The sequence below is a fragment of the Entelurus aequoreus genome, linkage group LG18 (assembly GCF_033978785.1).
Source record: "Entelurus aequoreus isolate RoL-2023_Sb linkage group LG18, RoL_Eaeq_v1.1, whole genome shotgun sequence".
NCBI classification, from domain to species: domain Eukaryota; kingdom Metazoa; phylum Chordata; class Actinopteri; order Syngnathiformes; family Syngnathidae; genus Entelurus; species Entelurus aequoreus.
This window is the reverse complement of record NC_084748.1, coordinates 31,158,941-31,174,561: the sequence shown is the minus strand read 5'-3', so window position 1 is coordinate 31,174,561 and position 15,621 is coordinate 31,158,941. Positions and strand designations below refer to the sequence as shown.

The 15,621-nt window shown below is 38.1% G+C and overlaps 1 protein-coding gene across 2 annotated transcripts in view; it reads right to left on the bottom strand.

Moving 5' to 3' along the window:
• Positions 1-763: 763 nt before the first annotated feature.
• LOC133634025 (rhomboid-related protein 3-like) overlaps positions 764-15,621 on the bottom strand; it is a 101,893-nt gene continuing 87,035 nt past the window's right edge. For both annotated transcript variants that reach the window (XM_062026935.1, XM_062026936.1), the window contains exons 7-10: positions 14,019-14,131; positions 7,260-7,360; positions 6,975-7,035; positions 764-4,712 (exon numbers count right to left, since the gene is read on the bottom strand). In XM_062026935.1, coding sequence (XP_061882919.1) covers positions 4,441-4,712; positions 6,975-7,035; positions 7,260-7,360; positions 14,019-14,131 — 547 coding nt within the window. In that variant the 3' untranslated portion in view covers positions 764-4,440. The remainder of the gene's footprint in view (positions 4,713-6,974; positions 7,036-7,259; positions 7,361-14,018; positions 14,132-15,621) is intronic.

Here is a 15,621-nt window from a genome sequence, read left to right as displayed (position 1 = left end):
TAATATGTTTTATGCAATTTTAATTTTGACAGTAAAACATAAGATATGTTTTAATTGCTGACGCGGGTTTATTGATTTTTAAATGCGACAGAAAATAACCCGTTTTGTAAACTGTTGATGTGGGTCAATGCCCAGTACTGCGTAAATGTGTTCCTGTAGAGTATTTCTCCAGCAATGGTCATGTGGGGACATAAATAATGGTATTTTGAGAGGTAATCATTGGACACAGGACATCACTGAAGGCCTAGGTGGGAAACGCATGGCCCGCCACTGTAAAATTATATAGTTGTTGCAGATACAAAGTCCACAAAAATAAGTTAAAACACATGAAAACAAAAGACATACATCAAATGACATAAAATACACTAAAAGAGGACCGAGCTGTTGCAACCCAGCTGCCATTTTAGGGGCGCTCCTTCTACATACAGGTACAAAAGTAAAACACAACTCTGGGCGGACTCTGCAGCACCTGGTCTCCGGTGCAAACATGGCCATGATCAAAGGATCGCCCGAAGTGGATCCAAGTTCACGAAAACGCTAAGAGGCATAATACACATTAAAACAAAAGGAAAACATGAAGAGAACAAAAGGAGGAAACACAAGAGTGAAGAGCTCCTGCAACCAGCAGCTACAACAGCGGCGCCATCTTGGGGGGAAAAAAAAAGTTATTGCTCAGTTTGGCCTCATAGATATGAAGTTGAAATTGCCATTTTCAGAATAATACCAACAAATCATGTTTCTTTAAAAAATGTTTAATGTTCTCCAGTATGTACTGTACATCATGAATCTACAAAATATCCACGTTGTTAAAATATTTAGTAATTTAACCATCAATTTTATGTCACGGCCCAGATAACATACATCCAGATACTCTCTTTAACGGACTTATAAATAGGATACATACAAGATATTGCTAACAATACATACGGGCCACAGAACGTACACACCATATCAGTATCTCATGGTAGAAACAATCAACAGCAAACATGTTAAGCTGTGTTTAACTACCCAATAATAAGGTTTGTGCGAAGCAGTTACCAGAGTAACGTGAGGTTAAAATACAGTACTGTTTACCGCTGGGTGCTGCCTGTGGTCACCTTCATTATACTCAATTAAGAACTTTAACAGGGCGAGAGAGAGAGCACATTGATTTCTTTCCCGCTTTGCATTATGAGTTACCAGTTGCAATGTAGCCAACGCTACGCCTGTGTCCCCCAGCGCACTTTTTGTCACCGTCTCATCAATAAATAACTTCTTGGCTGATTTCAACGATCTCTAAAAACACCACTTGGCATCACTTTTGAAAGCTTAAAAGTCTGAATGGCACTTGTGCATTTATCTGTACACACATGTTGGTGCAGTTACACACAAAAAGGTCAAATACACAAGTATGAGGTTCGTGTAACACTAAACAAGGACAAAACTGAATTGTTACCCATATCTGCCTCGCAAGTGAATATTGTCTATGATGTTTCAGCTGGGCTTCACTTGAGAACACTTAATGCAGAAGAGGCTACGATGCTCGACATGCTTTCACAAAGCTTCACGAGTAGGCACCTTTCGGTTGCGTGTAGGAGGATTCAGACATTATATGCACATAATGTCTCACATCTGAGGCAAAGTCCACACATATTAAAATCATTCATTTGTATTCCAGGGTCAAATACAGTATCTCTATACCATACAACAGTGTTTAAAAACACAGGTTTAGAACATGCCAAAGCAAAAGACGACGCTATGTTCTCTGTCATTTTAGCCAATCAGAAGCAAAACACATTCAGGGAAAGAGGGAGGACGATGGGGTCTATAAAGTTGACAAAATATAAACATGAAAAAATAAATAGTACACTGCAAAGCTTGTTCTTGGAATTGATCAAAGCAAACATAACTGTGGAAAAGCCACCATTGTTAAAGCAGTAATTCATATTAAAATAGTATATACTGTAGGATTACTCAAAAATACTAAACCCGATTTATACCAAACTTTGTAGCGGGATGGCATGTAAATCAAGAAAGAATATATAACATTTTTGCAGAGTGATGTTGAAGTTATATACGGGCCTTTTATTGTCGCAGACGTACATTATCTGTGGTCAATGTTTTTTTTTGTTCATGTGGATGTCCATGATAAGGACTATGCGTGGTTTCATGATCTTAAAGGGGAACTGCACTTTTTTGGGGGGAACTTTGCCTATTATTCACACTCTAATTTGTAATATACGCAAGTAAAAGATGGCTAACAATGCATCTAATGGGAGTACAGTAATCTGTTGCGCCCATAAAGCCCTCTAAAAAAACAAATAAAAATGCCAAACCTAAATATTAACCAAGTATTAATGATATTGTTATTATATAATATATAATATTATATAATAACTATATTTATAATAAAGTATTTCTGATTCTGATTCTGATAATGGCGTGGTGCCGTTGGGATAGTGGCCGTGCCAGCAACCTGAGGGTTCCTGGTTCAATCCCCACCTTCTACCGACCTAGTCACGTCCGTTGTGTCCTTGAGCAAGACACTTTACCCTTGCTCCTGATGGGTCGTGGTTAGGGCTTTGCATGGCAGCTCCCGCCATCAGTGTGTGAATGTGTGTGTGAATGGATGAATGTGGAAATAGTGTCAAAGCGCTTAGTATAACCCAGGGGTCGGCAACCCGCGGCTCTAGAGCCGCATGCGGCTCTTTAGCGCCGCCCTAGTGGCTCTCTGAAGCTTTTTCAAAAATGTATGAAAAATGGAAAAAGATGAGGGGAAAAAAAATATATTTTTTGTTTTAATATGGTTACTGTAGGAGGACAAACATGACACAAACCTCCCTAATTGTTATAAAGCACACTGTTTGTATTAAACATGCTTCACTGATTCGAGTATTTGGCGAGCGCCGTTTTGTCCTACTAATTTTGGCGGTCCTTGAACTCACCGTAGTTTGTTTACAACGTATAACTTTCTAGGACGTGTTTTATGCCACTTCTTTTTCTGTCTCATTTTGTCCGCCAAACTTTTAACGTTGTGCGTGAATACACAAAGGTGAGTTTTGTTGATGTTATTGACTTGTGTGGAGTGCTAATCAGACATATTTGGTCACTGCATGACTGCAAGCTAATCGATGCTAACATGCTATTTAGGCTAGCTATATGTACATATTGCATCATTATGCCTCATTTGGAGCTATATTTTAGCTCATTTAGTTTCCTTTAAGTCATCTTAATTCAATGTATATATCATGACACACTATCTGTTTGTAATATGGCTTCTAATTTGTTGTGGCTCCAGACAGATTTGTTTTTGTATTTTTGGTCCAATGTGGCTCTTTCAACATTTTGGGTTGCCGACCCCTGGTATAACCCATTTACCATTTATAAGCGTTAACGCCAACAAACTACTTTTAGTGGAGCTGTGATTACAGAGAGGTAACTAGCTTATATAACTATCGACATAATGAGCAGGTGAGCTGCTGCATCGCCTCTGAGTTGGTGAAAGTTATCTAGATTATACATTATGCCTCTCACTTGTAAAATAAAACGTTGAAGCCATAAATCGAGAAGTTGGTCAACTTTCACATTCAATTTAGACCTGGATATGGCGATAAAGACACAAAGATGCTCGCATTCTTTTTTACCAATGTGAGGATTATGATTCATTTTCATCTAAACGGGAAGATATAAACATCCCATCAGTCAACATCTCAGTGAGAGCAGACATTGTACAGAAAATTATTGTTTTATTATGTTCGTAGTTTGGATTTCTTGTTAAGCATTTAGCACTCGCTGATCTGCTTATCGCTCACCTTCTAAAACTTGTAGATAATCTTACATTTATTCAGGTTCAGAAATATAAGGTTCTTGATCATCATTTGTCCCAAAGCAATTGTTTGGTCTTTCATGACGTCTGCCATGATTATTAGTTGTTGTTAAAGGAAATAGCAAATGTTGTGATGCGTCTGTGAAATTAATACACCGCCATATGCCTAAAACGACCGAAATATGTAAATATTACATGTTATTATGCATGTGTCTGTTACTACATTAAACATATAGCAAGTACATTATATAAAACATTGATAGATGTATTTGAAAGTTTTTTTAGAGCACTTTATAGGTGTAGAGTAGAGCTCCATTGTTAGCTGATTATGCAGGCTATGCTGCACCTATGACAACAATTTATTTCCTTGTTAGAATGCATTAAAAAAAAACAACATATGTGTGCTTGTCTCACATTAGGATTGCGAATGACAGGAAACATTCCAATAAAAGTGCAGTTCTCCTTTAAAAGGTATGTAAGGCTTCTTCTAGAAATGGAGACATTTACCTAATAGCATCCTTGCATCAGATCTATCTGATCCATTGTGGCTGATCCCACAATGAGTTTCAGCATATGAGGTATTGATGGACGAAGGAGGGATGCAGTGTCTTTTTAGCTGCCACAAAATAAGCATGTCACGGCGATGGGGGCAATCGCACGTCGAGCAAGCTGTACGCAAAAATGTTCCAAAAGACAGCGCACAGCACAAACAGCGTGTAGACGCAGAAGAAGATCCAAAACAGAGACTGCTCCTGGAGTCGCTGCTCGTAGTTCTGAAGAACCACCACGCCGAGCGTGAGGCCCACCATCACCCCGCCCAGGTGAGCTACGAAGCTGGGGTTGGGGCAAGGAGGGAAGGCCGGGGGATAGAAGCGTAGCCACACGGCACGGCCAAATTCTACACTCACTGAGTGCAAAAAAGGAGGAAAAAAAGGATTTTAAGATCACATATAAATATCAGGTATTTACTGTACATATACAGTATACTGTATATATATACATATATTTATATGTATATACAGTATATGTATCCATCCATCCATCTTCAACCGCTTATCCGGAATCGGGTCGCGGGGACAACAGCTCCAGCAGAGACCCCCAGACTTCTCTCTCCAGAGCAACATTAGCAACTTCCTCCTTGGGGATCCCGAAGCGTTCCCAGGCCAGAGAGGAGATGTAATACCCCCATCTGGTCCTTGGTCTCCTTCCAGTGGGACATGCAACGAGGACCTCCCTAGGGAGATGCTCGTGAGGCATCCGCACGAGATGCCTGAACCACCTAAGCTGACTCATTTCCAAGCGAAGGAGTTCCAAATAAGTGTTTGATGATAATTTCTCAACTTTCTCAGTCTTTTTTGCCACTTGTGCCAGCTTTTTGGAAAAATGTTACAGGCATCAAATTCCAAATGAGGTAATATTTGCAAAAAATAAAATTTTCCAGTTCGAATGTTAAGTATCTTGTCTTTGCAGTGTATTCAATTGAATATATGTTGAAAAGGATTTGCAAATTATTATTGCATTTTGTTTTTATTTACAATTTACACAACGTGCCAACTTCTCTGGTTTTGGGGTTTGTAGGATATGTTGTGTGATGTACATCACCATGCGGTAGATCATCCTCTCTCAATATACGATCTTTGGTCATGCACAGCCTGCTGCAACTCCAGACAATGTAGCGCAATGAAGTCCACTTTTACTTTATACATTATCTGATCCGAAATGTGCGGTCAACATAACGTTAACATTGAATTATACTGATTTACCTAATGTTGGTTTTATTTGTATAGAATTAATGTACCGCCCCGACCTAAATGCAGAACACGCGCTATGCGTAGGGATGTCCGTGGAGGGACCCCGTTTTGTGTGAATAAGCGCATGTCAAAGGTAAATTATTGGATGACAAGGCGCTTCCTATAAAATTCTATCCCAAATGTATTCCTGGCCACGTCATGCACTGATTCGAATATGAATACAGATTTCCGGTGGCGTCACTAGTACTTGAAATTTAAAGCACAAGGTTGTGAGTTCAGACCCATGTTAAAGTTAAAGTTAAGGTACCAATGATTGTCACACACACACTTTGTGGTTAGAGTGTCCGCCCTGAGATCGGGAGGTCGTGAGTTCAAACCCCGGCCGAGTCATACCAAAGACTATAAAAATGGGACCAGTTACCTCCCTGCTTGGCACTCAGCATCAAGGGTTGGAATTGGGGGTTTAATCACCAAAAATGATTCCCGGGCGTGGCCACCGCTACTGCTCACGGCTCCCCTCACCTCCCAGGGGGTGAGGGTGATGGGTCAAATGCAGAGGATAATCTCACCACACCTAGTGTGTCGGAGATGAAATGTTGAAAGGGTTTTAAACTTATGTTTTAATGATGGTAAAATTGTTTAATCCGCTAAACTTAAGCTTTGTTATAAAAAAAGTATATTGTTCATTGGTTCATTGCTCAAGGTAATATTATTCATATGGTGCTGGGATACCCATGATTTCAGCCTTTCAAAACTCCTCTTGGACCACCAATGTATTTGTCGGTGTATATTATTATATATATTACAGACTTTTACTAAAATATGAGGCTTGAATCCATTACTCATGTTTACATTGTTTCTTATGGAAACATTTGCTTCAACAAACTACCATTTCTATTTACAAACCCTGTTCAAGAACCATAAATTAAGTTAAAGTTAAAGTTAATGTACCAATGATTGTCACACACACACTAGGTGTGGAGAAATTTGTCCTCTGCATGTGACCCATCCCCTTGTTCATCCCCTGGGAGGTGAGGGGAGCAGTGGGCAGCAGCGGTGCCGCGCCCGGGAATCATTTTTGGTGATTTAACCCCCAATTCCAACCCTTGATGCTGAGTGCCAAGCAGGGAGGTAATGGGTCCCATTTTTATAGTCTTTGGTACGACTCGGCCGGGGTTTGAACTCACAACCTACCGATCTCAGGGCGGACACTCTAACCACTAGGCCACTGAGTAGGTAAGGTTCCATTATCTATCCAAAAAAAAACTATTGTAAGAGAGAATCACAATTGTCTTTTTAAACAGTCAAAATATGAGGACATTTCATGTTGCTTGTTCTGGACTTACACTGGATTTGTTTCCAAAGACAAGGTAAGAAGTAATAGGAGGTCAAAAAGGAGAGTGTATAATTAGACTTACTGCACACCAGAGCCATGGCCATCCGGAATAATTTAAATTGACACTTCATACCAGACCAATTCTGAAAAAAAGAGAAAAATAGTTGACGGAGAACATAAAGATGTTTATTACAACCAAGGATAAAAGCATGCTTTTCTTTTGACATCACAAAATGCCCAGGAATGTATGGCACGTGCAGATAGAGCTGCACCTGCTGGGCCCCAAAAGACACCGCTATGAGGATGGCTGAGTGATGTTCTAACCATCCACACACGCATACATGCACAGACTCAGAACACAACCTACCATGACTACATTGGCCAGGTGTGCAGAGACCAGGGCGTACACGCCGCCAGATGAACCGACCACGGGAGCTGTCATGTCGGTGACGGACACTGCCAGAGACCCTGCAGTGATCAGACACATGACAGGTCAGATAACCTCACCCAGATATACTTTCTTACAAAAATAGAACATCTGCATTGATTCATGCTGTTGAACTAGACACAAACTATGTTGCTTTTCCTCATGTGCAAGTGCCACTGAGTTATATATCCTGTCAGGTTGGGTGTACCCACACATGGGTCTAAATGGGCCCCTATATGCTCATGTTAATCAAATAATGACAACTTGTTTTTTCACATTTTTTCTCCGCATTTGCCTCATATTTTCGACAGTTTGTGTTAAGTGCTTACCTGCACTATTTTTTTACACTTCTAAGGGAAGCTCGATTCTTTAGATTCCAGCATATTTAAGTTAAAACTGTTTTCTTGTCGACACGTTGGTTATTATGCACTGTCCTAATTCAAATAGATAAAGAAACAGAAACCACTGGAAACAAAGTAAGTGTTAAAGGACAGTTCTGAGATGAAGTGGATGACATTCATTGAATTAAGGAACAAAATATTCAAAAAACATGACTGAGCGTGAAGCCAACTTGGCAAAGGAGCCGAAGCACTGCTAGTCTGCGCCATACTGAAGCAGAATGAGTCGATAATGCCAGCCATGGACGTTGAAATAATATCAAAACAGTTGACATTTATACATGAAAATATGGAAAAGCTGCTGATTGTGTGTTTAATAAAAAAGCAGCTTGAAGTATATACCATAGAAGTCCATCTCTCTAAGGTAAATTATGTAAATTATTATTACATTACTTCATAAGACTACTGTAGTTGTTTGTCGTACATTCTATTATATTGTTTTTCATCCAATTTTACTTATCTAATATTTTTAACTTTAACTTTAACAAGGCATGTTACATGTTAAAATTGTGCTGTTTTGGACAAGCCAAGCACCAATTAAATTGATTTGAATTAATTTCAATAGGCAATGCTGATTGGAAATACAAGTGTTTTGAGTGAAGAGCTCCATCATTGAACCTTTTAAGCTTAGTAGAGGTACTACTGTCCTACAGTATACTGTAATTACGCAAAAAAAAATAGGGCTGTCAAAGTTAACGCATTAATGCATGTAACAAAAAATATTGCATCATAATATATATAAACTCCTCTACCTTAATCGTCTGTGGATGTTTACTTATACCGTCCATCATCAAGTCATTGCATACACCAGTGCAAAGCTGAGAAAGGCATATGTGGCATATTTCGTTTCAAAATACACTCCGACGGGACTTTAGATAAAACCAAGGTAATTTGTGTATAGTACATTATCTATTGGTGTACGTCAGCACTTTGCAATATAATTGCAGGATTGTTTGAAATGTGCACTTCATTATACACTGTTACAATATGCATTTAAGTAAACAAATGTTTATATGACAGTTTCACTATTACACTCCATTTGTGTCAAAATATTGTAATTTTTTAACGTGAATTTAAATCATACTTGCCAACCCTCCCGTTTTTAGCGGGAGAATCCCGGTATTCAGCGCCTCTCCCGACAACCTCCCGGCAGAGATTTTCTCCCGACAAACTCCCGGTATTCAGCCGGAGCTGGAGGCCACGCCCCCTCCAGCTCAATGCGGACCTGAGTGGGGACAGCCGTTCTCACGTCCGCTTTCCCACAATATAAATAGCTTGCCTGCCCGATGACGACATAACATCTACGGCTTTTAGAGAGTAGAGTGCACAACAAGGTTCTTGGTCTCTTATGTGGGTTTATTGTTAGGCAGTTTCATTAACGTCCTCCCAGCGCGGTAACAACACACAACAACAGCAGTCACGTTTAGTCTACCGTAAAGCAGTTCGTCTGCCGTAAACAGCAATGTTGTGACACTCTTAAACAGGACAATACTGCCATCTACTGGATAGCCTGCAGAACACTGAAATTCAAGTATGTATTTTATTTATATGTATAATAAAAAAAAATTTAAAAAAAATATATATAGGTAGAATTCACTGAAAGTCAAGTATTTCATACACACATATATATATATATATATATATATATATATATATATATATATATATATATATATATATATATATATATATATATATATATATATATATATATATATATATAAAATACTTGATTTGGTGAATTCTAGCTGTAAATATACTCTCCTCTTAACCACGCCCCAAACACGCCCCCCGACCAGCCCCCCCCCCCCCCCCCTCCCGATATTGGAGGTCTCAAGGTTGGCAAGTATGATTTAAATTACCCTAGCAAGTTTTAATTGTGATTCATTGTGATTCATCCAAAAGTCTGATTAATCCAATTTGAAAAATCAATTGTTTGACATCACTATGAAAATAAAAAAAAGTAGACTTAAACTAATGTTAGGTTTCACAAATTATATTGATGGTGGTGGTTAAGCAAAAAATATGAGGTGTATGTTTCTTAAAACAAAATATTAAGTGATTACGACAAAACACAATTGTGGCTTGACGTTAATTAAACTCAACATGTTTTTCTTCTTGAGTGCGCCTCATTCTCTTGTATTACTCTCAACATTCCCAATAAGACCTGCTTTTTTCTTCTTCTAACATAAACAAATCCAACCTCAACTTTGATATTTTCATTAAAAAGACCTCATGTAAACAAATGGGAAGCAAATGCTAATTTAACGTGTTATTATCATCTCCTATTGTTTACTTACCAAGACTCAGCTGTCAACATACACATTAATTCATCAATGTGTGTCGCACCAAGAGGGTCAATGACCCCTCAATGACTCATTACCTGACCTCTGAACTTTGACAACCCCCCCATGTGCCAGCTGAGCTTCTGAGTCTATCCACCTCGCTCAATTGGATTTTCCTCAGACAGGCCTTTTTTATACATAGATATAGAATAAAGACAATTCTAAAACAACACAAATTATTCACATAACTAATGTGAAATTATGAATCAGTGAAAAAACTAATAACTACTGTGACAGTCCATGTCTCATTCTGTCATATTCAAAATAGACATACAGTTTTAGGAATAATGGTGGTATTGCTCTTTAAATAAACTCTAGATTCATTGCTTCTTTTAATACCCTTGAACAAACTTGTTCCATTACATTTTACTACTGCACAATGAATTCAGCTGTCAAAGAGTAATCTAAAATAGTAATGGGATTTGAATAGTAAACGTCATTAGGGTAATACTATCTCCCCTTCGTTAAGGAGGACCATAAAATCCGCTGTGATGACACATTTACGCTTGTGTTCTTTCTATCACGTTGAGCCGCTTGATGCCAAACAGTCTGAAAGGAAGTATCATTTCCAGCCAGACACAATGAACCAAAAACATCAGAATCAATAGAACCCCCCCCCCTCAATGGTGGTCGATATCTAATTAAAACCCCGACTTGTGTGTCTCGGTGCGCCTGTATGTTAATGTGGCTGATTTATGCTGCATTTCCTCCTCATTTCACTGGCAGCCTAATACTGTGTGGGCCACTTCAGCTGGTACACACAGTGGGGGGGTCGATGCTGACCCCTTGCACTCACACACACACACACACACACACACACACACACACGCACACACACACACACACATCATTGGAGAAATTGAGAGATTGAGACGATTTTCATGAATATTAATCAAAGTCTCAATGCATCATTTTATATACAACAAATTAGTGCTTCCACTACTTTAGTGAAACACACGCCTACACACATATATGAGACTAGAGTATGGCATTGTGGTCGCAGTTAAGAAGGAAGAATGTGGAGACAATAGTGTTTATTATAACAATAAACATCCATCTCCCTACTTGTATCAGTTTATATATATATATATATATATATATATATATATATATATATATATATATATATATATATATATATATATATATATATATATACACCGGTATATAGACATAGGTTAGTGATCGCAAATGATAATTTTTTAAATCAGATCAATCACACTTTTGAATTAGGATTAATCATGATCAATCACAGGGTATTAGTCGCTTGCATAATTTTATTTAACCTAAAAAAGGCCCCAACATTTGGACACAAATGCAATGTTATTGTCAGAATCATTATGTCATTTAAGAACATTTTTTAAATGTTTTACTGAAATGCACACCATTTACTTGCGCAAAACCTGTTAACGATTTGATCTTAAAGGGTGACCTTTGAAATGGTTTAAAACACTTTCTTTTTGTGTAGATCAGGGGTTCTTAACCTTTTTTGACCCATTTTTCTACTACAGATGGGACCGGGGCCCACTCAACTATTAACACTGAATAGTAATGTTACTCTTGATATTATGTCTAACTTACTTGCAGTTTACAACCTTGTATGAAACCATGTGTAATCACAAAGATTATTATTTATTTAACACATACAATTTAGTCTTAAGTCAGGCTGATTAGAAAAATAATGAAGGGACTCAAACAACTGACAACAAATTAATTTACATACACCTATGTTGTGCTAAAATAATTCAATTCAATTAACAATAAACATGTCAATATAAGTAAACTCCAAATGAAAACAGATTCACCACTTTAGTCATAATTTTTGCACTGAAGAAACTTCTCTGTAACTTTAGCGACAGACTTCTTCTGTTTGTTTGAGATTGTCATTACTGCTGCAAGTGGTGGAAAAGTGTTTTACAATGGCCCATATGGAGCACAGCTGAAAAACATATATTTTTTGGCGGCCACCGATTACAGCGTCTTGTGTCAGGTAAACACACGACACAACGTCTGCGTTTTGTTCAGGAGAGAACACACAGAAGCTAAAACAAATAACAAAAGAAATTAATGCATTTAAGAGATGGTTTGACAAATCTAAATATCTTTGAAACTGAGTAAAACTAAAATAATTGTAATCTGTGACAGTAAAAGAGAAACTCAAACACAAATACAAATCGACGGACAATGAAAAAGTAAAATAAACCATTTTTGGGTGTAATAATAGATGATAAAATGAACTGGAAATCTCATTAAAAAAGAAAAATATGTTCCGGACCAAAAACCACTCCATATTCTCTACTGCTCGCCAGTGTTACCATATATGAGTTATTGTGCAGAAATATGGGGAAATAACTACAAAAGTGCACATATTCACTAAGCATGTTACAAAAAAAGATCAGTTAGAATAATAAATAATGAGTAATACACGTACAATGGAGGCAGCCACCACAGTTGACATTTTTCACACAAAAGTCATGATTTTTCTGTGATTGTTGGTCCACAGCTAATGGAAGACTTTGGCAAAATGAGGGTAATAAGTTATTTTTTTTGGTCGTTCTGTGTATTTTTCTAATGTTTATTGCACCGTCCGGTGCTTGTTTGAGTGCTTGCTGGTCGCGAAACACTGAAGGAATGTAGCAGCAGTCTTTCTGCAAGATGTTTGATTGTACAAACTGTATATGTGTTTCTAGATTGCAAATTAAACCATGCCCCACCCTCTCCAAAAGTATCAGAATGTATCTTTTTTAAATTTTTTTACTGTTTAGATGTATATCTTGAAGTCATCACTGCTAATTTTCCCCCCGTCACTGTCGAAAATAAACTTTATTAACAGATTCACCCGGTCACAACATCTGGTACGCCCATCAATTCAGACTCTGAAATAAAAAGCCCCCCCACTCTGGCTGAGAGCTTGACTTAATGTCTAGATCAGGGGTCGGGAACCTTTTTGGCTGAGAGAGCCATTAAAGCCAAATATTTTAAAATGTATTTCCGTGAGAGCCATATAATATTCTTTAACTCTGAATACAACTAAGTGCGTGCATTTTTAAGTAAGACCGACATTTAGAGTATAATAAGTCTCTTTTTCTTTTTAATAACATTGTTATTCTGAAGGTAACCAATAATAAATCAAATACTTCTTACCATTAATGCTGCATGGTTTTGCTGATGGCTTTGTAGTCTGGTTGATACGTGGTTATTTTTAACACTGTGATGACCAGCGGAATTATTCATTACTTATCGTGTTAAGCAATGTCAGCTAGGATTTATCTGAGAGCCAGATGCAGTCATCAAAAGAGCCACATCTGGCTCTAGAGCCATAGGTTCCCTACCCCTGGTCTAGATAAATGCGTCCACGACAAAGCCAGAATGCAAAACACGACGAACAGAGGCATCAGAAACTATGTGCAAGCTCAAACCAAAATACATGAATCTTATGATTTGATACTTGGGCACTGTTTAACATGAGTATCCAACATTGTAACATACATAATTTAAAACATGAAATTCATCATAGGTCCCCTTTAAGTCGGAAGGATGTGGAGACTATAGGGTCATTAAAATAATACAAATCCATCTCCCTTCTTGCGTCAGTCAATTTTTTTTGTGTGCCTATTATGTGTCTGTGCCCTTTTTGTACACGCACTGAAGGGAAATGTGGGGGGTTTGAATGGACATTGTACAACCTCCAGGATCCCTCCACAGCTGGTAGAAACACAGAAACACAAAGCCATCTGCCCAGAAGCCTACACAATCAAACACATGTTTGATTCTTTACGTGACTAAATGGAACCTGATAGGCTGCTGTTAATGGAATAGAAAACACACAACAAGCAAACGCTACATTTGAAAAGTGAAACCTTGTGTGTGTGATTTTGTCTCAGGATCTGTGTGTGAATATCAGAGAAAATGTATGCAAATTGTCCTCTAATGTGTGCTCTTGTCGCCCAGCCCACCTGCTAGAACGCCGCACACGTAGACAAGTCCAATCCTGGCGGCTCCGTGGACCATTTCTAGGGGGACTCCTACCAGCAGCTGCATGGCCATGTTCAGGCTGAGGTGTTCAATCCTGTTACACACACATAGACCATGAACAATGAGGAGTTCAAATGCATGAAAGCCCTCCCTTGTCTTGTTTCAGTGACATTTACGGTGGCCGACAGCCAAAGTACATGCAACATGGGGAAAACAACAGACGTACGATGAAATCAGAAGTTAGTTATTGAGGATAAAATGGGACAGAATTAAATAAATCTTTAAATAATGACTTAAATCTGTCAATAATTAATTTTAATCGGAATTGAGCACATAAATGTGTTCATAAATGTGTCATAAATGTATTTAATGTCAAATTACATTTAGTTATTTAATCAATAAATCAGTTTATTATTTAATTAATTATTTCATGACTTAATTATTTTAATATTCATTAAAAAAATATTCATGATTTAATATATTAATGTGCACACCTGCAGTCTCTCACAAATGTTCTCATTGTTCCCATTCGGTTGAGTTTTGTCTTGCCCGAATGTGGGTTCAGATCCGAGAATGTCGTTGTGGTATGTGAAGCCCTTTGAGGCACTTGTGATTAAGTGCTATATAAATACATTTTGATTGATTGATTGGATTGATTTTAATAATGGTTTAAAAATGTATAAACTTGTAGTTTTCCATCAAGCATGGAGTGATAGTTTAATAACTTATAAACACGCGCTTACCTTTGCTAAAACCAATTACTACTCCAATCTCATCCGCCTCATTAAAAACGATCCGATCCTAAATATGTTTTCAGTACAGTAGCATCCCCAACCCCTAATGGGACTCCTCCCTGTAGCTCCACCTACTCGGCTGACGACTTTATCAATTTACTTACCAAGAAAATTGAACTCATAAGAAAGGAGATTAAAGACGGCACGTCCAAGCTACAACTGGGTTCTATTAACGCAGATACGAATGTATGTACGACGGATATTGTCCTGCAAAATAATCTCTCTCTTTTTGAAGCAATAGATCTCCTGCGACTTGTAAATGGGACAAAACAAACAACATGTTTACTTGACCCACTTCCTGGGAAACTTATCAATGTATAATTAGGACCATCAGTGCTAAATATTATTCACTTATCACTTTCCTCTGGCACTGTTCCCCTTAGCATTAAAAAAAAGCCGGTATTCAACCTCCGCTCAAAAGACCTAACCTCGATCCTGACCTCATGGTAATCTGGAAAAAATTGTTGCACAGCAGCTAAATGAACACTTATCATCTAACAATCTCTGTGAATCCTCTCAGTCCGGTTTCAGGGCAAGTCACTTTATGGAGACAGCCCTCGCAAAAATGACTAATGATCTATTGCTAACTATGGATGCTGATGCGTCATCCATGTTGCTGCTCCTTGATCTTAGCGCTGCTTTTGATACCGTCGATCATAACATTCTATCAGAACGTATCAAAACATATATTGGTATGTCAGACTTAGCCTTTTCTTGGTTTAACTCCTATCTTACTGACAGGATGCAGTGCGTCTCCCATAACAATGTGACCTCAGAGTATGTGAAGGTA